Source organism: Dipodomys merriami, unplaced genomic scaffold, assembly GCF_024711535.1.
Source record: "Dipodomys merriami isolate MVZ:Mamm:240054 unplaced genomic scaffold, mDipMer1.0.p SCAF_290, whole genome shotgun sequence".
In the NCBI taxonomy this organism is placed as follows: Eukaryota; Metazoa; Chordata; class Mammalia; order Rodentia; family Heteromyidae; genus Dipodomys; species Dipodomys merriami.
In genome coordinates this window covers 1,131,255-1,157,999 of record NW_027204382.1, presented here as the reverse complement: position 1 = coordinate 1,157,999, position 26,745 = coordinate 1,131,255, and the positions used below count along the sequence as shown (strand labels likewise).

At 34.7% G+C, this 26,745-nt stretch overlaps 1 protein-coding gene across 2 annotated transcripts in view; it reads right to left on the bottom strand.

The window, feature by feature from the left end:
* The window catches only part of LOC138839051 (WD repeat-containing and planar cell polarity effector protein fritz homolog), a 260,737-nt gene that overhangs the window by 186,971 nt on the left and 47,021 nt on the right, over window positions 1-26,745 (bottom strand). For both annotated transcript variants that reach the window (XM_070038707.1, XM_070038706.1), the window contains exons 2-6: window positions 19,862-19,946; window positions 15,162-15,209; window positions 14,256-14,294; window positions 12,187-12,257; window positions 11,871-11,930 (exon numbers count right to left, since the gene is read on the bottom strand). In XM_070038707.1, coding sequence (XP_069894808.1) covers window positions 11,871-11,930; window positions 12,187-12,257; window positions 14,256-14,294; window positions 15,162-15,209; window positions 19,862-19,922 — 279 coding nt within the window. In that variant the 5' untranslated portion in view covers window positions 19,923-19,946. The remainder of the gene's footprint in view (window positions 1-11,870; window positions 11,931-12,186; window positions 12,258-14,255; window positions 14,295-15,161; window positions 15,210-19,861; window positions 19,947-26,745) is intronic.

Genomic DNA, 26,745 nt, shown 5'->3' with positions numbered 1-26,745 from the left:
TATGGAAGAGAGGTGGCTAGATTGAAAGAATTCATAATGAATTTGAGGGAAGTTTTAAGTCTAGTTTGCAGAAGTTTGAAGACCTCATTGTCTTCTAACTTTATATGTGTTGTTGGAAAATCTGATGTGATTCTCATTCTCAAGCCTTTGTATTCATTTTGATATGCTTTTTCCCCTTTTACTCTAAATGTTTTATTGATCTCTCTCTCTCTCTCTCTCTCTCTCTCTCTCTCTCTCTCTCTCTCTCTCTCTCTCTCTCTCTCTCTCTCTCTCTGTCTCTCTGTCTCTCTCTGTCTCTCTGTCTCTCTCTCTCTCGTCGGTTGTGGGGCTTGAACTCTGGGCCTGGGCACTGGCCCTGAGCTCTTCAGCTCAAGGCAAGTGTTCTACCACTTGGGCCACACCGCCACTTCCAGTTTCCTGGTGGTTAACTGGAGATAAGAGTCTCATGGACCCTCCAGCCTAGGCTGGCTTTGATCCACAATCCTCAGATTTCGGCCTACTGAGTAGCTAGGATTATAGGTGTGAGCCACTGGCACCCAGATGGATGATCTTTCCTTATCACTGGCTTTCTAAAATTTGTAAGACATGCCTTTTCTAAAATTTCCCAAATATAACTAGTTGTCTTTTTTTTAAGTCATTGGGTCCTTTCAAACTGGAAATAAACATCTTCAAGTTCAAAGAAATTTTGTCCTGTTATTTCCGTGCTATTCTCTTTTTCTTTCTGCCTCTCTCTCTGTGTTCTTAGTAAAATACTAAACTTTTTGATCTGATATTCTACTTTACTTCAGTCACCTATAGGTCCTTATTAGAGCCTTTTGATATTCTGTTACACATCAGAGGGATGCTTCAACTCTTTAAATATTTCTATAAGTTTTTTTCTATTGCGCTACCATACTCTTTCAAAGTGGTTGGTAATACTTTTTGTTGTTGTTTTGCACAACAACTTAGAGCCTGCACATACTAGATTCTTAATGTGCAACAGTTCTTTTCCTTTTTCCTGATAAGTGTGTGTGTGTGTGTGTGTGTGTGTGTGTGTGTGTGTGTGTGTGTTCTACTACGTAATCTACTGTTTGAACCATGTCTCTGGTTATTTTTTTTTGTCCAGTCCAGCCTGGACCACTATCTGTTCGGATAATCTTAAAAACTTTTTGTTTTACAGCTGCATAGATCAACTAGACTTAACAGACATTTACCGAACATTTCACCCAGCAGCATCAGAATACACGTTCTTCTCAGCAGCACATGGAACATTTTCTAAAATACACCACATTTTAGGCCACAAAGCAAACTTGTCTAAATTCAGAAACATTGAAGTTATACCTTGCATTCTCTCTGACCACAAGGGAACAAAATTAGAACTCAACACCAAAAGCCACCAAAGAAAGTCCGGTATCACATGGAGGCTGAACAACACACTGCTGAATCATGAGTGGGTCATGGAAGAGATTAGAAAGGAAATTCAAATGTTCATGCTATTCAACAAAAATGAACACACAAATTACCAGCTCCTCTGGGACACAGCAAAGGCAGTACTCAGAGGCAAGTTTATAGCTCTGAGCTCCTACATCAACAAATTGGAGAGATCTGAAACTAACAATTTAATGACACATCTAAATCTCCTTGAAAAAGAGCAGCAAGATAAACCCCAATCCAGTAGACGGAAAGAAATAATCAAAATTAAATCAGAATTAAATGAATTAGAATCCAAAAAAACTGTAGAAAGAATCAACAAAACAAAGAGTTGGTTCTTCGAAAAACTTAACAAAATTGACAGACCCTTAGCAAACCTTATCAGAAAAAGGAGAGAACACACCCAAATTAATAAACTCAGAGATGAGAATGGAAACATCACCACGGAAACAACCAAGATTCAGAACATTATAAGGGAATACTTCTCAAAACTTTATGCTAATAAGTTTGAGAACTTGACAGAAATGGACCTTTTCCTAGCAAATATTGACATGCCAAAACTAAACCAAGATGAGTTAAACCAGCTTAACAGGCCCATATCAAGCATTGAAATAGAAACAGCAATAAGAGACCTCCCAGCGGACCAGATGGTTTTACAGTGGAATTTTACAAGGCCTTCAAAGCAGAGCTCACACCAAACTGCTCCAACTCTTCAATGAAATTGAAAGAGAAAGCTCACTACCGAACACATTCTATGAAGCCTTCATAACCCTCATCCCAAAACCAGGCAGGGACTCATCAAAGAAAGAGAACTATAGACCCATTTCTTTGATGAACATTGATGCAAAACTTCTCAACAAAATTTTGGCCAATCGACTTCAACAATTCATCAAAAAAATCATACACCATGATCAAACAGGATTCATTTCAGGGATGCAAAGCTGGTTCAATATACGCAAATCAATTAATATTATTCATCACATCAACAGGAGCAAGAATAAGAACCACATGGTTATCTCAATAGATGCAGAAAAAGCATTTGACAAGATCCAACACCCCTTTATGATGAAGGTTCTGGAAAAATTAGGAATCCATGGAACATTCCTCAATACAATAAAGGCTGTATATGACAAACCTACAGCCAGCATTATACTCAATGGTGAAAAACTAAAGCCATTTCCTCTTAACTCAGGAACAAGACAAGGATGCCCACTCTCTCCACTTCTCTTCAATCTAGTATTAGAATGCCTAGCTACAGCAATAAGACAAGATGCAGACATAAAGGGGATCCAAATAGGGAAAGAAGAAATAAAACTCTCCCTCTTTGCAGATGACATGACCTTGTATTTAAAGAATCCCATAGACTCCACTCCCAAATTACTCAAGCTGATTCAAAACTTTGGCAAAGTAGCAGGGTATAAAATTAACCCCCCAAAAATCAATGGCTTTTCTATATGCCAACAATGAGAAAAGTGTGGCTGAAATTAGGAAAGCAACTCCATTTGTAATAGCCCCACAAAAAATAAAATACCTAGGAATTAACTTAACCAAAGAAGTGAAGGAACTCTATGATGAAAACTTTAAAATCTTGAAAAAGGAAATCAACACAGAACTTAAAAAATGGCAAAACCTCCCATGCTCCTGGATTGGCAAGATTAACATCGTGAAAATGGCAATACTTCCCAAGGCTATCTACAAATTCAATGCGATACCTATCAAAATTCCACCCTCATTCTTCAAGGAAATAGAAGAGGCAATCCAAAAATTCATATGGAACAATAAAAGACCCCGAATAGCAAAAACGCTCCTCAACGGAAAGAACACTGCTGGAGGAATATCAATACCAAATTTCAAACTCTACTATAAAGCCATAGTAATCAAAACAGCTTGGTATTGGCATAAGAACAGACCTCAGGACCAATGGAATAGAATTGAAAACCCAGAAATGAACCTACAGACCTATAGCCATCTAATCTTCGATAAGGGAGCTAAAACAATAGAATGGAAGAAAGACAGCCTCTTCAGTAAATGGTGCTGGCAAAATTGGTTAACTACATGTAGAAAACTAAAGCTAGATCCTTATATATCACCCTGCACCAGAATCAACTCCAAATGGATCAAAGACCTTGAACTCAAAGCAGACACTCTGAAAACATTACAGGATGGAATAGGAGAAACCCTAGGTCTCCTTGGCTCAGGCCGAAATTTTCTGAATAGAGACCCGGAAGCACAACAAATCAAAGAAAGGTTGGACAAATGGGATTGCATAAGATTGCAGAGCTTCTGCAGGGCAAATGACATAGCTAGCAAGATCAACAGAAAGCCCACGGATTGGGAGAAGATCTTTACTAGCTATACAACGGACAAGGGTCTCATATCTAAAATATACTTGGAACTCAAAAAATTAAACCACCCAACAACAAATCCTCAAAGAAACAACTGCCCAATAAATAAGTGGGTGAAAGACTTAAAGAGAAGCTTCTCTGAAGAAGAAAGAAGGATGGCCAATAGACACATGAAGAAATGTTCAATATCCCTAGCCATAAAAGAAATGCAAATCAAAACAACATTGAGATATCACCTCACTCCAGTTAGAACAGCAAAAATCAAGAACTCTAACAACAACAGATGCTGGAGGGGATGTGGACAGAAAGGAACCTTACTTCATTGTTGGTGGGAATGTAAACTTGTTAACCACTTTGGAAAGCAGTATGGAGGTTCCTCAAAAGACTTCACATAGATCTCCCCTATGATCCAGCAATCCCACTTTTGGGCATTTACCCAAATGTTTACAAACAAGACCACACTAAAGCTACCAGCACAACTATGTTTATTGCAGCATTATTTACCATAGCTAAGATATGGAACCAACCCAGATGCCCCTCAGTAGATGAATGGATCAAGAAAATGTGGTATATATACACAATGGAATTCTATGCCTCCATCAGAAAGAATGACATTTCCCCATTTGTTAGGAAATGGAAAGGTTTGGAAAAAATTATATTAAGTGAAGTAAGCCAGGCCCAAAGAAACATAGGTCCCATGGTTTCCCTTATTTGCAATATCTAGTATAGGTATGAGTCAAGCGGAAAAGGTCAGATAATGTGATGTTAGGAAAATGAACCCTTAAATATGTATTTTAATGTTTTCGTTTCTTTCATGCATGTGTTTCTAACGCATTTATAAGATTATTTCTTTGTTGCTTTGTATGTCCCTCCCCCACAGTGTAACCCCCGCTTTCACTATATTTGATGTCAGTATAACATGTGGAGGAGATGGGGACAAACAAGTCGTTTAAGGATTCAGGTGGACCTGTTGCAACAATGAGAAGTACAAAATGTCATGTCAAAACCAGCTTTACAATGTCGGTGGGGGGGGGGGGGAGGGGAGTATAATTGGGTGGGGGGAGGGGGGAGGCTGGGAAGGGAGGTGAAGGGTAAACAAAGGAGGAGGCTGCAATGCTTGGTAAGAATTGTATGCATTATCCTGCCCATGTAATTGTAGCCCCTCTGTACAGTATGTTCTCAAATAAAATAAAATTAAATTTAAAAAAAAAAACAAGATAAAATTAAAAAAAAAAACTTTTTGTTTTAGTTGGCTTTGAACTAGTTGGCTTTGTAGCTAAAGAAAACCACAAGGGCTGGGTGGTAGAGCACTTGCCTTCCAAGCATAAGGCCCTGGGTTCGATTCCTCAGCACCACATAAGCAGAAAAAGCTAGAAGTGGCTCTGTGGCTCCAGTAGAGCGTTAGCCTTGAGCTGAAGAGCTAAGGGACAGCGCCCAGGCTCAGATTCAGGGCCCATGACCTACAAGAAAAAAAGAAAATAAAAAGAAAGAAAGAAAAAAGAACTATTTTTTGAAAGTACTTAGTACTAAAGTACTAAGCTGTTACATGCTGGCTAAATTTCAATGGTCCCAAAGGGATCCTAGACAGTTATTCATTTATTTATTGTAATAGTAAAATCAGCTCAAATCTTCAGCACTTGTCTTAAAATAGGTCACAAAAGGCCATCAAATGGAGAAATCTTCTCAGGTGACTTTTCTTGCCTTAATTATCTTAAACAGATGACATAAAGACAATCAATCTTTGGTGACATGTTTCCCTTATAACCAGGGTGTCCTCTTTCCTTTTACGTGCCCAAATTATGTCTTTCTTTCCAAGTGCAACTTCAATCCACAATAATCTTAGAACTTTAAATGTATTTAGATACTGTATCAAGAAATCGTAACATTTAGTCTCAATTATTCTTTAACATTTACTTTTATTATTTTTTTATCATTGTTGTTTTTAAGTAGAGTCTTGGACTATATAGTCCAGGCTTGCCTTTAACACTCAATACTCCTACCTCAGTCTCAGGAATGCTGGGGTACAGGAATGCACCACCATACCTGGCTCTACATGAAATTCTTTAAAGGTACAAACTCCATCTAATATTTTCAAAAGTCTCTTAATATAAATGTAAGCTTATCATTTAATATCTACAGTAAAGGCCTACTGACAGCTTTTCAATAACAACCCATCTGGCTTAAGCCTTTTTTTCAGATCCTCTGACTTTTTTTTTTTTTTTTGGGTCCGGTCTTGGGGCCTGAACTCTGGGCCTGAGCGCTGTCCCTCAGTTCTTCAGCCCAAGGCTAGCACTCTGCCACTTGAGCCACAGCACCACTTCCGGCTTTTTTCTTTTTGCTTATGTGGTACTGGGGAATCGAACCCAGGGCCTCATGCATGCAAGGCAAGCACTCTACCACTGAGCCACCTTCCCAGCCCTGAGACCCTCTGATTACTTTAGAGAAAAAAATCTTCTCTACAGTTCTTCATTTTTCTTTCTGCTTCTTTTGCTGGCTCAATTCCTGTCATGTCCACTGGTTCTTAGTTCTCTTAAGATACTCATCTTCCCTCAAGAATGTAACCAAATGGATGGGTTTAGAATCATCTCTTTGGCTGCCTCCTCCCAGATTTTCAACTCCAATATTGCACTCTAATTCCATATTTCCAATGTTATTATTTGATAACCTTTGATTACTTCACATGTAACAGGGGCAAACTCAAGTTTTTAACCTATCATTCTAAATTTCTTTACTGGCATTCAAACCTCTCTGCATCTTGGTCTCATTTTACATTTCCAAAGAAATGTACTCCCTCTGATTCTCAGATTTTTTTCCTTTCTTCCCATTGCCCATAATCCCTCCATAAGTCTGATCTGGCACTGATGGAAAGGTATTTATTTGTACTGTTACAGGAAAATATATCAATAGCTTATTTGAAGTCCTTGTTACGGGAGCTCCAATATGAACCATTTATTCACAAGTTAATGAAATTATTTTCTGGAAGGCCATTCCTTCCAACTTAACCAAATTTTACACATCCTTTTAAGTGTAAGCAAAATTATAACTTCTCTACAAATGACTTGCTATTTCACATTGATACTTAGGTATTCTCTAGCATCTACTATCTTTTTATTTGGTGCTTAGTGTCTTTATGACCTTGTATATGTGTTTTCATTGATGAGGTTTTGCTGAGGACTAGCCCACATCTCTTCCTTAGCAACTCCCACATGCCTCCTACCATTATAGGCAAGCAATCAACACTGCAATGGGTTTTATAAAAATAACATGCTATTAACAATCCTAGTAATAATACCACAATTTCTCTATTTTATGAGGAAAACAAATCATCACACAGTTTGATAAAAAGGTAAGATCAGGCTCTACAATTAAAGAAGTTGTGATCAAGCGAGTTTCATAAGGTCACAATTTATCGGAGGTAGACATGGAAAATAGTTCTTATTTTTTATATAGTCTGTCAGACACTGGAATTTACAATGTAACTATCCTTTCTGGGCATTTTAAGATTGTAGCTGGAAACACAGAATTATGATTGGCAGAAATCAGAGTACAGCTAATTATTATATATTTTATAGTTAAGTAGTAAATATGTTTGTATGAGTCAATTTAATCTAAAATCAGTATGTGTCAAGTTTTATCTATGCTTAATAAAATATCATCTTAAACTAACCTGAAAGTAAGAATGTGACTTAAGATACAATGCTTTATGGAATCTGAAGTTTCTACCACACCACAGTAATAAACAATTTAATGTTTTAATGTTAAAGCTATTTTTTCTTATGAAAAGTTTACAAAATGGCTTATGAAAGTCAAAGTAGAAAATATTGAACAATTTCTGCTAATTGAAAGATCTTAGATAAAAAACAGGAGAAACAATAACCAAATTAAAATTAGCTGAGATGTCCAACAACCAATGAATATGTGTGTATATTTTGCTCAGCTATAATTAAAATGAAATTATGTCAGTTGTAAGAAATTGAAGGATCTGAATATCATCATGTTGAGCAATATAAACCAAATTCACAAGGTAAATATCTCATATTCTTACTGACTTGTGGAGTATATACCTAAGATGATGATGATGATCACAAAGACAACAACAATAAGGGCATTGAGACATGAATGTAAAAGGGGAAAAAATCTAGGTTAGGATCAGTGCAGAAAGAGGGGATAAGGGGATCCTGAGAAGCAAAGAAGATCAAAGGACATAAAATATATGTATATGAGTATGTGTGTCTATCATATGTATATATAAATATAATACACATATAAAAGACACATATACACACAGATATACTATATATATCATAATAAAACTCATTAAACATTGTTTGCAAAAAAGGGGAAATTGGAGGGGAGAAATGGAAGATGGCAGATGGGGTGAATCTGTTCTAAGTACACTACAGTATATATGAAAATTTCACAATGAACCTCCATGATATTACAAATATATGTCAACTCAAAAATAAAATTTTAAACAATGAGAAATATGTTTTAAAAGTGGCAAAAGTAAAACTCTAAAGTATATCTCACATTTCAATGTATCTCAAACTAGTAATTGGCACAGTCTGAAAAATCAAGCTTAAAAAAACAATTTTAGCCGGGTGCTGGTGGCTCATGCCTATAATCCTAGCTGCTCAGGGGGCTGAGATATAAAGATTGCGGTTCAAAGCCAGCCCAGGCAGGAAAAGCCATGAGACCCTTATCTCCAATAAACCACTAGAAAACCAGAAGTGGTGTTGTGGCTCAAGCAGTACAGGGCTCGCCTTGAGTTGAAGAGCACAGGGACAGCGCCCAAGCCCAGAGTTCAAGCCCCACAAAAAAAAAAAAAAAAAAAAAAAAAGACAATTTTATCTAAAACTTTATACATAGAGTAAGACTTGACTTGTAAACTGTTCTGAATTTACAAGTGGAAAAATTGTTTTTTAGATAGTACAATTTATAGGTTACTGGACCAGCACCATTAACTAAGCTTTGGTAATGACAACAGATAAATTCTCCTATTCAACAAAGGGAAAGATCCAAGCTCAGCTTGCATCTGCGAAAAGCTTTTATAATGCTGTAGTTTCTTCATTCATGTGTAAGCAATTGGGCCTTTAAGGATCCTTTAAAGAGGAGAAGACAACCAAGACAATAAATTCCCTACATTCCAAATTTATCATTTAGAATAAAAAATTACATTAGAGGAAGAGTAGATTAATTCAAAGAAAGTCTAAATGTTGTTAGCACCAGGATACCCAGAAACTTCTTCATTTCTTTTCTCAGTGTTATAAAACACATGGTTATCTGCTGCCACGTGAGACCCTGTATGTGTAGAAACCACTAACAGAATTTGAGCACATCTCATTAGGACTTCTTCACTGCATGGTGCTGAAAATTGGACCCTTAAAGAGAATGGGCGGGGGGGGGGGGCTGTTTACTTATTTTACAACTTGAGTACAATTTAACAGAATTTAATAAAAAAATTTTATAACAGATCCTTTCCTTAAACTAAAACTGTAGCTTGAGCATCATTTATTTTTAACTTACTGTAATACAAAGATCTTTGGGAATGTGACTTAAATACATTTTTCAGAAGACCTAGTTAAAGTCGAATCTAGAAACTGAAGTGGATGGATAATGTTAGGAGGTCTCACAAAGATTTAAGGATGTTAGGAGGCCCTAAAGATGAAAGGATTAACAGAGGTGAGATTACCTTATTAAAATGTGTTACATAAAAAGTTTGCTGGAAAAGCAGAGCATTGTGGCACATACCTGTAAACCCACTCAGGAGGTTGAGGAAGGATGATAGCAAGTTCAAGATCAGCTTGGGCTGTATAGAGAGACCCTATCTCAAAAAACTAAAATGTGCTCAAAATAAAAGATCTATTTTAGGAATAGTTTATCTGTCACAGAAATACAGCACAAAATAATACATATCACAAGATAAATCCTATTGTAAACGGAGACTCACCAGTATAGCAGATTAAGTAAGCAGTACTATCAGATTGTTGTTAATTATAAAAGTAATTATGTATATGCTCAATCATAAAAATTTCCTTTCTCAGTTGAACTAACTCCTTAGCAAGGACATCCTTCTATAACACTCATCAAACCTAAAACTAACAAAAAACTTGCTATTAAAAGTCACTGAGGTCTATATGAAAAGATTGTCTATTGGGATGCTCCACTACATATTTTAAGGTGTCTGGCATGTTCTGACTTATACTGTGTGAGGGTAGGGGTGGAGGCCACGAGACATATCTCTTACTATCAGTGGCAGGCTTGCCCTCAAGCCAAACAATTTTGATCTTGTTGTTTAGGTGAGTAATGGCTACAAGTTTGAGTTGTGCAGTTGGAAAATTTCTGGACCATATTTTGTATTCAAGCTTTAAAGTTTTATTAAAATATTTCAATGTAAACAACTTACGATATGAAAACAAAACCATCCTTTTGAAGAGTATCCTAAAGTAAACTCAAGAAGTATTTTGTTTCTAAAAATATTCACTCTACTTTTAAGCAGTCTCTGGAAAGCAAAAGTTCCAAACCACTTGGGGAGGTAGTTACTTCCAATCGGTGAAGGTTCTAGTTTAGATAAAATAATAAGGAAGTACTAGAATCACTACAATAGCCTACACCAAAATGGTATTTAATATAGTATTTTTAATCACTATAAACTTGGTGTTTGGCAACTGATATATAGAAGCATAGACTTCATCTGCAAATGAGAATACTCACACATAAATCACAGTGAGAACATATAAATTTAAATTAAAAGAGAATATGTGATTCTATCAATTACAATTATTAGTAGTAACAAAATAATTGTCATCAATTATTCCTCTTTTTCAACTTTAAGAACTTTTAATAACTATATTGGTGAGTAAAGAAAGTAAATTACAGAGCAAATGTATTGAATTTAATGAAAGTATTTTAATTGCCAGTTGATAACACATAGTCATTGTTATCAGCTGTTTTGTTTTAAAGTAATCGTTGAACAATCTTACTAAATATTAAAATATATAGTTTTATGCTTATAAGACGAAAGAAATTGAGCCAAATTATTTTCTGGTAACCCTATACAAAAATTCCCAAATGCATGTATGTTATTTTCTTATATCTGTACCTTATCACCACCATAGTAAATATGGATTAGCAATTATTTTTTTTATTATCAAGACCAAGTAAAATTTTTCTAGGTAAATGACATTTTTTTCAGATTTACTAGCAAAGCTAATGTGGCTATTATCTTTTTGTGTGCACTAATTGTTATGTCCTGATTAAGTGCTAAATTTAGGTCCATTGAGTATGTAGATCACCTTGTATTATATATAAAATTATATATGCTCAATCATAAAAATTTCCTTTCTCAGTTGAATTTACTCACTAGCAAGGACATCCTTCTATAACATTCATCAAATCTAACACTAACAAAAAAAACTTGCTATTAAAAGGCACTGAGGTCTATATGAAAAGATTGTCTACTGGGATGCTCTACTACATATTTTAAGATGCCTGGCATGTTTCAACTTACACTGTGTATAATTATAGGTATAGATTCCAGTAGAATTTTCTCAATAGAAAGAGTCTGTGTCTGCACTGTCCAGTATGATAACACTCAGCTACTGAGCATTAAAAATTTTAATTTTATTTAATTATTCAAATGTCCAAATAAGGTTAGAGGTGACTATATTAAAAAGTGCAGCTTAGGAAGTTCAAAAACTAAGATGAGCCTCTTACACTTACTTGTTGACTTTTCATAAATATGCTATTCATAAATGCTTATAAGAATGAATAAAAATATTTTGTCCTTTTATATAATGTTCATTCAAAATATTATATAATGTCCATTCAAAATATTATTAAATCTATGCCAATAAACATCAAATATAACATTATCTGAAAAGATTTTTATTAGAGTTATACATAGTATGTCAGTATGCACTGAGTAATGAGGTAGTACAGTGATGTGCATCTATCTGCCTAATGTTTATTCTAGAATGACCAGAATTCAAACTATGAAATATCTAACCCTAAAAAGTTTTTGTCCATTATCTATCATAACACAAGAATACCAATTACCACATAGTTTTCAGCCCCATTGGTTAAACACTGCAAAAGCTTGTCAAACCATTTTACCTGACAGACATATTTGTTCTTCCATTTGCTCAGCACACACTGACTGTTTTGCATCAGTTCCTGAAGGACAACAGAGAAAGAGAGTGCAGTTGGCTACACACATTGTCATTATCAGTTAAAGTGCTTCTGATAGCAAGGAAAAAAAAAAAAAAGATCAGCATGCCACACAAAGATGCAACTGTTTAAGAACTTCTCACTGGACAAAAGCAAAGCTATCATCACCATGAGAGTTGATCCTTTATGAAAATTAAAGCCGTTGAAAGATGTTTTAAAACAGATTTGTTTGTTGCCATTTTTGAAACTTTTTGTAAGATACCTCCAATTCTTTGAGTGAGTCTCGAAGTTTTTCTGGGCGTCTATTTTTGAGCGTCCAAGGATAATCTCGTGCTGGCAAATAAAACATGTACTACAGTTAGTTAAACATGATTTAAAAAAGGAAACTCTGCTTAGCAGTGCCTTAGGAAGATTAAAATAAAATACATCCACAATTGAGAGGAAGTGGGCTTCATTTCTATCATCAAATGACAACGTTTTAAAAGGCTTTGTCATAGGAACAGGATTTTTACCACAAAACATCATCTCCTTGATGATCTGTTATGATGATAACCAGCATGCCCCAGAGAATCCCTGGGAAAATTTGCTGGGTATGTCAATCTAGCAGTACCTACTAGTAGTGACCCACTCTTTAGCATCAAAGTAACTTTTTCTTGTAAATAACAAAGTATTTAATCCAAACAAATTTCAAATTCTGCAAGTGGACTACAGAGACCTGAAAATCCTCATGAATAAATATAGTGAGGAAAAAAATACAAAAATGATACACAGGATACGAATTTAAGTGTGATCAAGATACCATATACTAAAACTACAGAAAAAAAGCATTCAAATGTTAACATATTAGGTATTAAAATTCCTTTAATTTTTTAAGTAACTATTTTTGTGAGTGCTAGTCCTGGGGTTTGGGTGCTGTCCCTGAGCTTTTTACCACTTGAGCCACAGCTCAACTTCCAGCATTTTTGGTGGCTAACTGAAAATAAGAGTCTCATGGACTTTCCTGCCTGAACTAATTCAAACCATGATCCTCAGATCTCAGCCTCCTGAGTAGCTAGAAGACACCAGTGCCTGACTTAAATAACCTTTTAAAAATGTATATGATGACTAAGTGATATTCCTTTGTTTCAAATAAGGATTTTTTTATTTAATAGAATCCCAATGCTAGCCTAAGATAAACTAAAACTAGTTTTGTTCTTAAAAATTAATAAAATTGAACTGGCTGTTTAACTCAGTAGTAGAGCACCTGCCCAGTACTCATGAGACCCTGGGTTCCATCTCTAGCACCATACACACACACACACCACACACATACACACACACACACACACACACACAAATGAAATGTTAAATTCATAGCATCTATTTTATCAGAAAAAAATAGTCATTTTCAGATCTTCCTACTGGTAATTCTAAATGAGAGTTGTGTGTGAGTACAGATATGTTATGTGTGCGTATACATATAATACATACAGTATACATAGATCTTTAAATTGGAAAGTAGACTTGCTATATATCTCATTTCAGCAAACTAATTTGGCTCTATAAACATAATTTGGATGTGCAGAACATATGTACAAATTTTAAAATCTGTGTTGCACTGAATACTGACTATCTTCACCCAAGTGCTGATCCTACACAGTTCTACAGATGAGGAACTAAGACACAGAAGGAAAAGACCGACTTCAGATTTCTTAGTCACTAAGAGTTGAAATATAAATAAAACATTCTTAAATCATTTCAAGAAAATCTACACTGCAGTTACTAATACAGTAGTCTAAAAATTGTCAGTTCAATGATTTAAAATAAATAAAAATAAAATCTTAAATATTTAAATCATGAAAAATATCACATGGTAGCCACATTATAAATAATATATTACATATGTAAATATGTTTATTTATATTTATATACATATTGGAGGCTAGCAAAGACTAGTAAATAAAATGCTCACATTCATCTATAATCTTATTTTCTTAAAATGAATAAAACATTAATAATTTAGGCAAAGTATGAATAATTAAATGCTATCACTGGAATTTAAGTGTGGTACATTTTAAATATATTGAATAATACAAATATAATTCAGTAAGAAAATTTATATTGACATAGGAATATTGTTTTATCAAAATTGGACAAAGTAGAGATTTTAATTTTCTAAATTAGAACTAACAAATGTAATTTTTACTCATAGTTCATGTACATAAACAATAATATGTAATTATAAGAAATTTGGAAAGAATAACACTTCTAAATTTTGCAGAAAGAAAAATATTTTAAAATACTGAACTTTCTAATTTTATAATAATTTTAAGAAATAAAAAATAATCTTACATTCTGCAAACCTCTGCTTTTCTTCTAAGTTACCAAGCTCTGTTGATGACATTGTGGCGGAGGAAATTGGAAAAGAAGAAAGAAGCGCAGTTTATTTTTATTATAATAACTTTTATTTTAATATGTACATACAGGGTTATCATACACAGTCTTGAAACTAATAAATGTTGCTAAACCTTTAAAAGGACAGTTGAGAAAAATGCCCCAATGTGGATGTTTTCATGTTTTAGAGATATTTCCTAAATTTGCAGTGAAAAGGCTTATGTAGCACAACAGGTGGGCCAATATCCTGAGCTTCCAATCTCATCAGATAGGAAAGGGAACTGCAACCGAGCCCAGAAGAGAAGCTGCTGCAGTCTGTCATCAGAGCCATGAAGTCAGCCTATTAACCACCACGCTAAGCACACAAGATGCTCACACAGCCCCACTTCAACAGAGCCCAGAACAGGAAGTAACTCTAGCTAGGGAGACCTTTTGGCCCATCATAAAACTTCTGGGATTAACAGGATTAATCAGATAAAGAAAATTGATCATTCACTCAGAAATGCCTATTTCAGATATCAGGTGAGGATCCGGGAGGCCAGTATCAGTGGGACCCATGCATTAACAATGCCCTCTACTGGGACACCAATAAATAAATGCGAATAGACTGTCCCTTTATCAGCCTGATCAGCAGTAAAATGAAAATTTTCATGTTCTTCACAGCACTGTCTCAATATTGCTTTATTTTATATAGATCAGATGACAGCAGATATCAACCTAGCATTTTTCTGAAGAACTGAAGTGACCTTCTTAAAATTAGAATTTATCTAAAGTCCATAAAAATAGAGTTTTTAATTGTCAATTTTCAATGGTCAGTTTAGGATATTTAGTTTCTAAAACTAGTTGAACAGAATTGTACTTTACCTGCTGTATCTTTCTTGTCATAATACTGGTAGATGCCGATGTCTCTATCTATAGAAAGGAAGAAACAACATTAAATTATGGTAAAAAGTTCTGGAGAATAAGAAGCCAAACCATACTATATTGGAGGGAAGGGTGGGGAGGGGAGCAAAAACAGCTCTCCTTATGTTACTAGAAATAAAATAGCTCAAAAGCATCTGGACATGGGTTCATCTATTCTAGGGATATGCAGAAACTGGAAAGTTTATCAATCTAATGAGAAAAAGTTAGAATGGCATGAGGAAATACACAGAAATATAATGGCATGAGGAAAAGATTAGTAAAAAAAAAAAAAAAAAACTAAAATCAAGGAAGACCAAGTTTTCTCTTTCACACTTCCTCTGATATTTTTCACAGGGCGCTACCAAAAGGAACTGCCACTAAGCAATGCCAAATGAAATCAGTGGATGGAAGAAAATGCCCTAGCTGTTGGATTCCGAGCTGTGGCTTGCTTTTCTCCAATTTAGCTCGAAAGTCTAGTTTCCATCCTACAGCATTTGGGAGGAAATCTGCAGGAAAGAAAGACAGGATTACAGAGAGGTATGGATAAATTATTATCTGAAACTTGTTTAGATTCAAAGAGCTTCCAAACCCATTCAAATTCAGAGGCTCCACTGGACTAGGTGAGAGGCAAAGCAAGGCTTCCCAGATGTTGAGATTGATCTGACCAAGGGATCTGTTCTTGCAATTTAAACATAGGAGAACAGAATAATTTTGTTCACTTTCACCAAATCTATGAATAATGAAATATTTCTTTCATTGAAGTAACATTTGTTTTCTTCCATGCAAAAATTAATTCTCAGTTACTAACATAAGGAGGATGCAACTGTTTCTTAAAAAGTGGTAGCAGTACAGGCTGCCCCCTAGTGACTGACTGCTCTAAACTTTGTGAAACTCAATGACAAAACCAGAAGAAACAAAAAAGTATTACTGCTATAATTAACTCTTCAAATATAGTTTTCTAGAATATGCTATCTTTTACTTATCATACCACTAATGTGATTTTGAAGAGAGTGGTTATATACCATGACTGACTGGGAGAAGTGGTAAGTAGGGCTTCTTGAGTAATGACATTATTTTATTATTGGCCTGGGGAGTGATTTTACAGGTGTTTTCACTTTTCGATCATTCATAACATAATCTTATGATCTATATACTTTCAGAAAATATGCTGTACTTTACTTTTATATGTCAATATAATATCCTCCATTAAAGTATTCATCCTATAATTATATAATTATTCCCTACATCTGAACATTTGCTACAATCCTAAAATAAACACATGAAGATCATATAGGACTCTGAATTTCTGTGCATAAGTCTGACCTACTGTACCTAGCCCAGATTGGGACTGAACCTAAGCAGGACAAGGAGGCATCCATGTAAGGAGACTGTCTTACAAGAGGTGCAAGGGCTGGATAAGAAAGGCAACTGAGCAGAATCAGCCTGGCATGTGTGCTATGACCCTTGTAGGTACAAAGAGCATTTACATGGAGCAATGGCTTGGTGTGGGCTGGAGCTGAACAATATGAATAAAACACTAACAAATGAAAAATGTCTAACTTGGTATATCAAAACCCACATAAAAGGTCAAAGAGATAGGAGACTGATTACAAAGGATGATTAATAAATTAAAGCTATGGAAAAAACTGGTTTCTGTCTGATAAGAAAAATACAAATACAAAAAGGGAGAAAATTTTAATAAACCCTGTGACAATAAATTGAAAATATTTATGGGTTCTGAACCAGATTACTTCTCTAAAAAAGAAAAATAAGACCCTAGTAATCATGTCAATGTAACATGGTTAATTTCCTGATGTCAATGGCTAGACATTAATGATTCAGGACAGTATTCCTTTGAAGGAAGGATTTGGAGATATCAAATCTGCAACTTTAAATGGTTCAAGAAACAAATGATTCTCTGTACTGATAACATTTTTGTGAGTTTGGAATTATTTCAGAATTTCAAAATATATTCAAAAATACTGAATTGTCAAGTCATTTAATGAGAACATAGAATGAGGGTTATTGCCTTCTCTAGATGTCAGGAACAGCTTCCAGAAGTGAGTACTAGAGAAGCTGTAAGATTTTACACAATTCACAGACAAGAATGTTCCCCACAGAGAGAAAGGGTAGAGCTTGATGGAACTGAAGATCTTTACTACTCCACAAGGCCACTCTGCACAAATGGGGCAATCTTTTCTCAGCACTACACTCAGCCTCAGAATACAGGAAGCAGCGACCAAGGACTTTAGATAGATGGAAAGACTAGGAAGGAGCATAAGCAGGGCAAGAAAAGGAAGACTAGGTAAAAAATGGAATGGATGAGATTTCTAGCTACTTGTTAGGCAGCTGCTCTGCCATTGAGCTGTATACTCCCAGCCCTCTCACTGCTTATGCACATGTTCATGTCCCTTTGTTGTTTGCCCTCAGGCCACATTACCGCCTTCTGTATTGTTTTCTAGACTTAAACACAAGTTGGTTGTTAGTGTAATTCTCCTATGCTGGCAAATGACATTCAGACCGTTGAGTTCTGTTCTTCCTTCCTTTACATCTACCAGAAATCAAATTGCAGTTGGCCATTTCCTATTTGCTGACGTCTTTATTGGTTTATGCCTTCTTTATATTAATTCAATTACCCTAATTTTAGAAGAATTTTGGGGAAGAAACAAATGTGTGTTAAATCCTGAAAATTCTATCTTTAGTATTTAAAGGAAAATAAACAGTTTAAATATGACACTCATCTGTAGCTATATATTCAATATTAAGAAACAATATAAGGCAAACCATTTTCTTAGTAATAATGTGAAATATACGTACAGAGGAAAAGACTGTGAATGTTCAGGATGCAGCTTAGTGCTGTATTGCAGATACTTGATTTATTTTTCCCATAACAATTCCCAGCTTCCACTAAAGACATGTCACCTTTCAACAAATCTAAAATTTTCACTATATCATTTAAACACATTAACTTTTGCCTTGTTTGGAAGAAAGGCACCATTTGCAGACAGATTTTCACAAAATTAAGGATAGGGAAACACTCAGCAGACCTCACAATTTAAATAAACATAACTGATGATGACCAACTGAGAACTTCTCTGCAACCAAGTGAGATGTGTCATGTCTGTGGGAATTTAACCTTTGGGATTTTATTTTTTAATTTCTTTTTTTTTCATTTATATTTTTCTTCTTAGTGGCACTTGATCAAAGCCACATGTAATAAAGCCATAAATAAGGTGAACTCACTATAAATAGACATACTCAAAATTTAAGTTGTTTTGGGTAGTTAAATAAGAAAAGATTGCTAAGAATGTTTTCTAATAAAATTTATTTATCCTATGATATTAATATTGTTAAAATACATTTATATTACTTCTCTGCAAAATGTGAAACTCAAAGTAAACAAAAATAACTATATATATTACCTATTTAAATTTTTATTTTAACATCAAGTAGAAATGCATATAAGTGCCTATAAATATTTAACTAAATTAGACAGCAGTTATGAGTAATCCAAAGGAAAAAATTAAGCATGTGCAGTCTTTATAGGATGCAAATATTAAGCCAATAAAATTTATTTTCAAAATAGAAAAACTCATCAAATGCCAATGGCTCACACCTATAATCCTAGATACTGAGAGTGCTAAAATCTGAGGATCATGGTTCAAAGCCAGCCTGAGCAGGAAAGCCTATGAGACTTTAATCTCCAGTTAACCAGCAAAATGCTGGAAGTGAAGCTGAGCTGTAGTGTGCTAAAAAGCTCAAAGAAAGAGTCCAGGCCCTGAGTTCAAACTCCAGGACTGGCAGAAAGGAAAGAAAAGAAAAGATGTACCCACAAAATTCAAGCTGTAAGTAAGTTAATAAAAGCAATCAAAATGAATAATTTTCTTTTACAATGTCAAGATTTTATTTTATTATAGCTTGTTAGAAGGCAGTTCCAGAGAGAGAAACTTGGAAAGGTGGAGTGAGGATATCAGAAAACCTGGTGCACCAATGCATCAATGAGAACATGGGTAAAACTTATCTAAATCAATATCTTCATATCACTGGGAACTTACTAAAGGTTTCCAACAATTACAGAATTACTAAAAATAATAATAATGTAGAATCTCTATAGGAACTGGAAAGTATATACTTACTTAAAATTTTTATTAGCATAAAATCATTGCACAAGGGACTTCCTAATATTAACATGCATATAATGTACTGTGATCAGATTCACCCATATCTGTTGCTCTTTCTAAACCTCTTTTAAACAGTTTTTTTAGTCAGTTTTATTGTGTTACTTTCATACATATATAGAATGTCTTTCTGTACTACTCATTCTTTATCATTCTCTCCTTTCTCCCTCCTGCAACTAGCTGGATCCTCTTTCTCAGTGTCCCTTTCAATAATATTGACATATTATTAGTTTTAGGCCTAGAATCTGCATAGGGGAAAAAAACGTTTAATATTTGTCATCTGAGCTCACCTCACTTGCCATGAGAGTCTCAGTTCTATCCATTAAAAGGAATTATTTTCTCCTAACCAACTTTTCACTGAAGATTGAAAAAATGAATGCAACTCCAGACAGGGAGTGAAAGCTAAATGTTGCTAGTACGTATCTATAATGGTGTAAAACTGAAAAACTAACAAACACTGAAATTGATCCGGAACTCATTTACCTCCAATGTGTAAGGTGTTCCTCAAAGACCAGAGGTGCATTTCAGTCAAGTAGAAAGACATCTGATAGCAGAAGGAATCTCTGTCCTGTTTAAAGGTAATTAAAGGAAGTATCAATTAATTACTTTGAATTGCCAACAAAACCAAGATCCCTTAGTGTTTATAAGGGAATAAGTAATTGCTACTATTGAGATTAGAGATATGGGTCATAAGAATGAACACACTTAGATGTATTTGGTTAACCATACAAAAATAAACTCTAAGAAAAGGAAAAGTACATTTCTTTCCCTAGATTTAGTTAGTCATCACATTGAAAAATCTAGTAAGAAGAATTATATATATTTGGGTCTTCGATAACATATGTTTAGTTAAGGCTCTAGATTATATTTAGAATTTTTCATACTTAAGCATTTTTAAGTTAGAGTTTTGAGGGTAGAAAAGTTAAGTATAAGCACATTTTAATATGTAAGACAAATATTTAAGATCTACAAACAAGTTAGTTAGGGTAAAAATTTTCAGAGCAAATAGTATAGCTACTATTATATAAAATACAGTTACATTAATATTTAGATTTAGTTTGTTAATATTCATGTCATGATAGATCCAAATAGTTTATCTACACTTTTTAAAATCAGATAGTAAAAATTCACCATACAAAACAATTACCAGAATAAAAAGACAACCCACAGAATAGGGGAAAGTCTTTACCAGTTATTCAGCAAAGAATTAATATCCAGAATATATAGAGCTCAAAAAAACTAAACAACAAAAGAACAAATAGGTCAATCAATAATAAATAAAAGTGGTTAATAGATATATAAAGCAATTGTTTAATACCCTTAGGCAGGAAGAAAATAAAAGGAAAAATACATGAAGATTCCATTTTCCTCTGTCAGAATGGTCATCAACAAGAAAATACACAGCAATAAATGCTGGTCAGATTGCAGAAAAAGGAATCCTGTACACTATTACTGGGAATGTAAACTAGAGCAAACTTTATAAAAGTATTAAAGTTTTCAAAAAGCTAAAAATATCCAGGCACTGGTAGGTCATGCCTGTAATCCTAGCTTCTCAGGAAGCTGAGATATCTGAGAATCATGATTTGAAGCCAGCCCAGGCAGGAAAGTCCATGAGACTCTTATCTCCAATAAACTACTCAGAAGAAGCTGGAAGTGGCACTATGGCTCAATTGGTAGAGCACTAGCCTTGAGCAAAAAGATGCTCAGCGATAGCACCCAGCCACAGAGTTCAAGCCCCAGGACCAGGAAGAAAAGAAAAACCAGAAACCTAAAAACAGATTTACCTTATGACCCTATCATACCCATACCACTGCTATGAATTTATCCAAAGTTCTTTAAATCAATATACAAAAAATATGCTTCCATACCCGTATTTGTTGCAGATTCGTTTGCAATAGCCAAACTGTGGAGTCAACCAATGTGCTCAACCACCAATGAATAGGTAAAAAAAATATGGTACATATATATCATGGAATATTACTCAGCTATAAAGAAAAATGAAATTATGTCATAATTAGGACAATGGATGGAACTGCAATACATAATACAAGATAACCCAAGCTCAAAAGGCAATATTGCATATTTTTACTCATGTGTGAAATCTAGACCTGAAAGAATATACATGTCCATAAACACATATTCAGATATATATGTACATAGTATATGCAACTCTTTGGGAACATGAGAAAGAAAAGGGATGGGAAAGAGAATGACAGAGAGTGAAAAATATATAGTATGAGGATTCCATAAGGAATCCACTGAAAGCTGTTAGAGAACATGGAGTTTGGAGGATGAAGAAAAGAGAGTAATAGGACAGTTATACTGACATAATATTATCCGGTGTGAAATGCCATGATGTATCCCCTTTGTGCTAATAATATAAACTAAAAACATAAATGACTCTTTGGGGGATAGGTACTAGAAGGCTGGGAGAGGGCAGGTGAAATATAACTGATTTACTTCAAATGCATATATGAAAACAGAACAATTAAACCAGCTGAAATAGTTCTGGAAAGTAGGGGAAGAGGAACAATGATTGCAGGTGAAATTGACTGGGATACATTGTATATTTGTGTAGAGGTGTTATTACGAACACCTCCTTAGGCAACTAAAGTAGGTTAAATATTTTTTAAGTTTATGAAGACAGTTATTTCTTTCCATTTTCGCAGCATGCGTTAGTGATAAAACATAATGAAATAATTATTAATACTTAAAAAATCAAACAGAACCTCATTAATTTGGACTGGGGGAAAGCCAGACTGAATCAGAAAAACGTCAGCATTTTACAAATATCAAAAAGAAATTTTTGTAGCTTCCAAATGTTTGCTTGCAAATTCATGGTACTATGTTAGATGTATATTGTGTTATATGTTAGAAATACATGTAGGAATTTAAATTACAGACATTATAAAATCATAAAACAAATGTTCTTTCTTACAAACTTCTCGAAAGCAAACAAAGTTTGTTAAGTATCTTAGGATATCTTTTAATGGAGCATAAAGTCTTTAGTTTCCTTAACATCAGGAGTGACTAAAAATATTTCCTATACTATTTATATGGGTGATAATCCAAAAGAATTTTAGCTACAGTACAAACTTCCTTGGCTCTTCTTCGCTTTTACAGCACCTCAGAGTACACAATTATCAAGAAACAGATGTTCAACTAAGGAGACACAATGTGGCATGAATTGAAATGGCAGAGTGAAAAATATGTCACCATAAAAGAAGGGCCAATCTTGCCTGAATAATAATAGTGGGCTTTGGAAAAAGCTAAGAGAGAAGCTGTGAAATGCTAGTGAGTGCTCTTGAAACTAGGTCATTTAAGAACTAGCTTGATGAGCTGGGAATGTGGCTTAGTAGTAGAGTGCTTGCTTAGCATGCATGAAGTACTGGGTTCGATTCCTCAGTACCACGTATGCTATGGCTCAAGTGGTAGAGTGTTAGTCTTGAGCAAAAAGAAGCTCAGGGACAGTGCTCAGGCCTTGAGTTCAAGCCCCAGGACTGACAAAAAGAAAAAGAAAAAGAACTAGCTTGATGATGATGATGATGATGATAAAAATGGTAATATTTGTTCTAAATGATTTATGTTTAAACTCATTCAATCTGCTCTCAAAGGTACTTTGAAGTATTATCATGGTTACTTCTATAATGAAGAAACTAAGGACAGAAAGGTGGCATAAGGAGAATTTGAATCTACATAGGCTAGACTGTCAACCACAGTGCTCTGCTGTATTAAGAGTACACGGAGGTGTGGAAGACAGTACACAGGTAATTTGAATTAAATGATAGCATGTCCCACAGATAACAGTAAATCCAAGTGCATGGTGAAAAATAATAGACTAAAGTTGAAAAGTATAAAAAGGAAGCAGCCTATGAAAATTGTAGTTTTTTTTGTGGTTGATTTCTGTTTGCTCTCTTTCTTCTTGCCTTGAAAAGAGACAAAACAAATGACCCCTCAATCACCGGATTGTAACCAGATGCTGGTTACCAATGTGTATAGATAAATGGATGGTTTATAATGGAAAAACATTTGTATTTGGGAATGTTTATGCATGAGAAGGTATTTGTATTAGGACAAACACATTAACATTTCATTGTGAATAAAGAAGAAATGATATGATAAGGGGCTGGGAATATGGCTCAATGGTAGAATGCTCACCTAGCATGCATGAAGCCCTTGGTTTGATTCCTGAGTACCATATACATACAAAAAGCCAGAAGTGGCGCTGTGGCTCAAGTAGTAGAGAGCTAGCCTTGAGCACAGAGAGGATCAGGGACAGTGCCCAGGCCCTGAGTTCAAGCCCCAGAACCAGCAAAGAAAAAAAAGAGAGAGAGAAAAAAAAGAAATGATATGATAAACAGGTATTTTCTTTGATAAGCATCAAAAGTCACCAAGTTTTAGATTATAGTAGATTAAAAATCATATTCCTGAATTTACAGTTTTTTCAGATCTCAATAATGCTAATTTGTGGCAATGTGGACAAAGGTAAGGCTGAAGTTCAGTTGCTTGTGTTTATGTAAAATGACTCATAATAGTCAAATAACATAAAAGTTTAAATTCTACTAGTTAGTAAATTCTGCTAGTTAGTTTAAATGAATTCAATAATCATAAACTTCAAAACTTTACTTGATAACAGAATGACAATAGAGTGCAATTTGTTTAAAGGAATTAACTTTGGCTATTTCTCAGAGGAAGAAGTGCCTTCAACTTGAAAAACCAATAGAGCCACTGTCCATACCTTTAGTAAGTTTGAAAGTCCTAAACTACTCAGTAATTACAGTGCTTAAGGAAGAAGAACAGGTAAAATGAGCTTCATTGAAGTTTCAAACTTCAAGAGCAAACCTATTCATCCTTTGCATTGGGAGCAGGGAGAGAATAAAGCCTTGAATTTGTAACCTGGATTTATCTTCTAGCCTGGTACCCCAAGATTCCTACTGAGCTCCAGGAATATTGAGAAAAATGTACAAGTTATTTCTCCAAATGTTTTGATATACAAAAAATATTGCTCTGGTTTCCCACTTAAAAGCATAGAATGACCTAGAGCTAATTATTATAGTCTCATGTCTATAATCCTAGCTTATCAAGAGGCTGAGCTCTGAGGATCATAGTTAACAGCCATCCTGGACAGAAAGTACATGATACTTATCTCCAATTAACCACAAAAGTTGGGAGCACAGCTATGGTTCAGATGGTAGAGCACTAGCAAAAAACTCAGGGACAGTGCCCAGACCTTGAGTTCAAGCCTCAGGATCAGTACAAACTGAGAGGGAGAAGGAAAAGGAGAGGGAGAGGGAGAAGGAGAAGGAGAAGGAGAAGGAGAGGGAGAGGGAGAGTGTGTGTGCAAGAAAAAAAAATAGGATGAAAGAGGAACATTTTCCTTCTACATTATAAGGACCTTTCTTATGGCCCAACAGAGAACATACCATAGGTAAATAGAGAAGATAGCAGAAGGCAGTAAGTACTAAGTAGAAAGTAAATAGGATGGTAACTTATATCTAGGAAGAATGTTAACATCCAGACAGAATAGGATCTGTACCTAGCAAAAATAGCTATGATGTAAAGTAATCCAAAGTCACCTGAAGAAAAGCAGCAATAATCAGTTCAGGGAGCAGGTAGTGGGTGAGATAGATGAGAAGAAAATGGCCGGTGTCCACTAAGAAATGTCTGAACTTGTTCATGAGCATATCACAACTCCTAAGATTCCCTAAAGCAAGTATAATTAAAGAGAAGGCTTTGTAAGGGGCCATATATTAACACAGGGGCAGAAGATACCCAAATGTAGGTTACTCGTCCTTCTTTTTCCTTAAAGTTCTAATATCTGCCAGGAAGACTATGTAAAATTAAAGAGAATTAATGGAGTAAACAAATTTGAAAAAATCTACAATAATCACCAGAGGATCAAATCAATATCCCCTCAGCCCTCACAATGTCTTTCTATCTTTATATACTGTAGGTTTTTAAAACACATTTAAAAATATCTGCATCTTGACTCAAGAATGCCACCAGTTTAAAAGAATGCTGGTAATTTCCTGGTTTGAAAAATCTGCCTGGAGGAAGTAGTCAAGACTGAGCCTGTATTATTTAAATATTGTATTAGTGCATAAAGAGTTGTTTTGAAGTAAGGAAGGAAAGAATTTCAAAAGAATGCTGAATTCTGCATTTTGGGAAGACATGATGAGAAGAATTGAAAAGGTAGTGAAAACTGGGGATACTTACACCAAAGGAAGCTGAGGTGTTACCCCACTTTGCTATATTTTAGGTTATATCCAAATAAAAATAGCGTGAAAATGTGAATAAATTCATCCATAATATATTTATTTCAAAATATTTTAAGTTTTGTAACTTTCTGTTTAATTATATAAGGGAGTTGATGTCAGTTTCAGATGTCACAGAAAACTATCTGAATCCAAGCTTCCACTATCCTTGAAGAAATAAACAGCATCACTTAAAATGAGATAGACCTAAATTTAGATGACTGTTCTCTTGTATAGGGGTGAATCTGTGAAAGCTCAAGTTTTGAGGACAGAGAGATGAGAAGAACTTCAAAAGCCCTTTTCTTACTCTCTGCTTCCATCCTGGAAAAGTCTGTCATTTGAAGATTTCCCTTCAGTTTGATTTGCATTAGAAGTAATCCTTACTTTCTTTCAGAACAAAATGTTTCCATACAGACTACATTTTGAGAATAAAACTAGCAAAACAGAAGTAGCTTCGCTAATGTACTGTTGATAATCTTCTTTTGAAAAATATAAACTGTGTTTTGGAAATAAAGATCACTTGGCAATTAATAAATTGTAAAATACTTGTCTTCTGCCAGAGTAGTTAGGTATGCAGTTGCCTAGTTTCTTAAAGTCAGATATTTTGACTGTTATTGGGAGGATAGGAAGCTTGAGGGCAAATAAAACTCTAATGTAAAACCAAAGAAAGAATTAAGCAAGAGAAGACACTGCTATAGTTATAACAAAGATAAATGATACCATGGCGCCCACAAGACAGTTTAAATGAACGTGTATTAGCCAAATACTACAAAAAGCCTAAGGGAATCTATTTGGACATAAGCTTAGAATACATATTTCCTATGTATTTTCATAGATTTTTCTGAGAAATATCTGAGAGAGAGAGAGAGAGAGAGAGAGAGAGAGAGGCATATAGCTCAGCACTGGTAGCTCTCACACCAGTAATACTAGTTATTCAGAAGGCTGAAAATATACAAATATAAAAACAACTAGCATGAACTTAGATAAATCACTGGCTAATTTTTTTAGGTGCTATAATCACCATTACATTATGATAGAGGGATATAAATTCACTATATGACTCTCAATCACTTCTCAATGTCATCAACATAGTATTATATTAAGATTGATTAA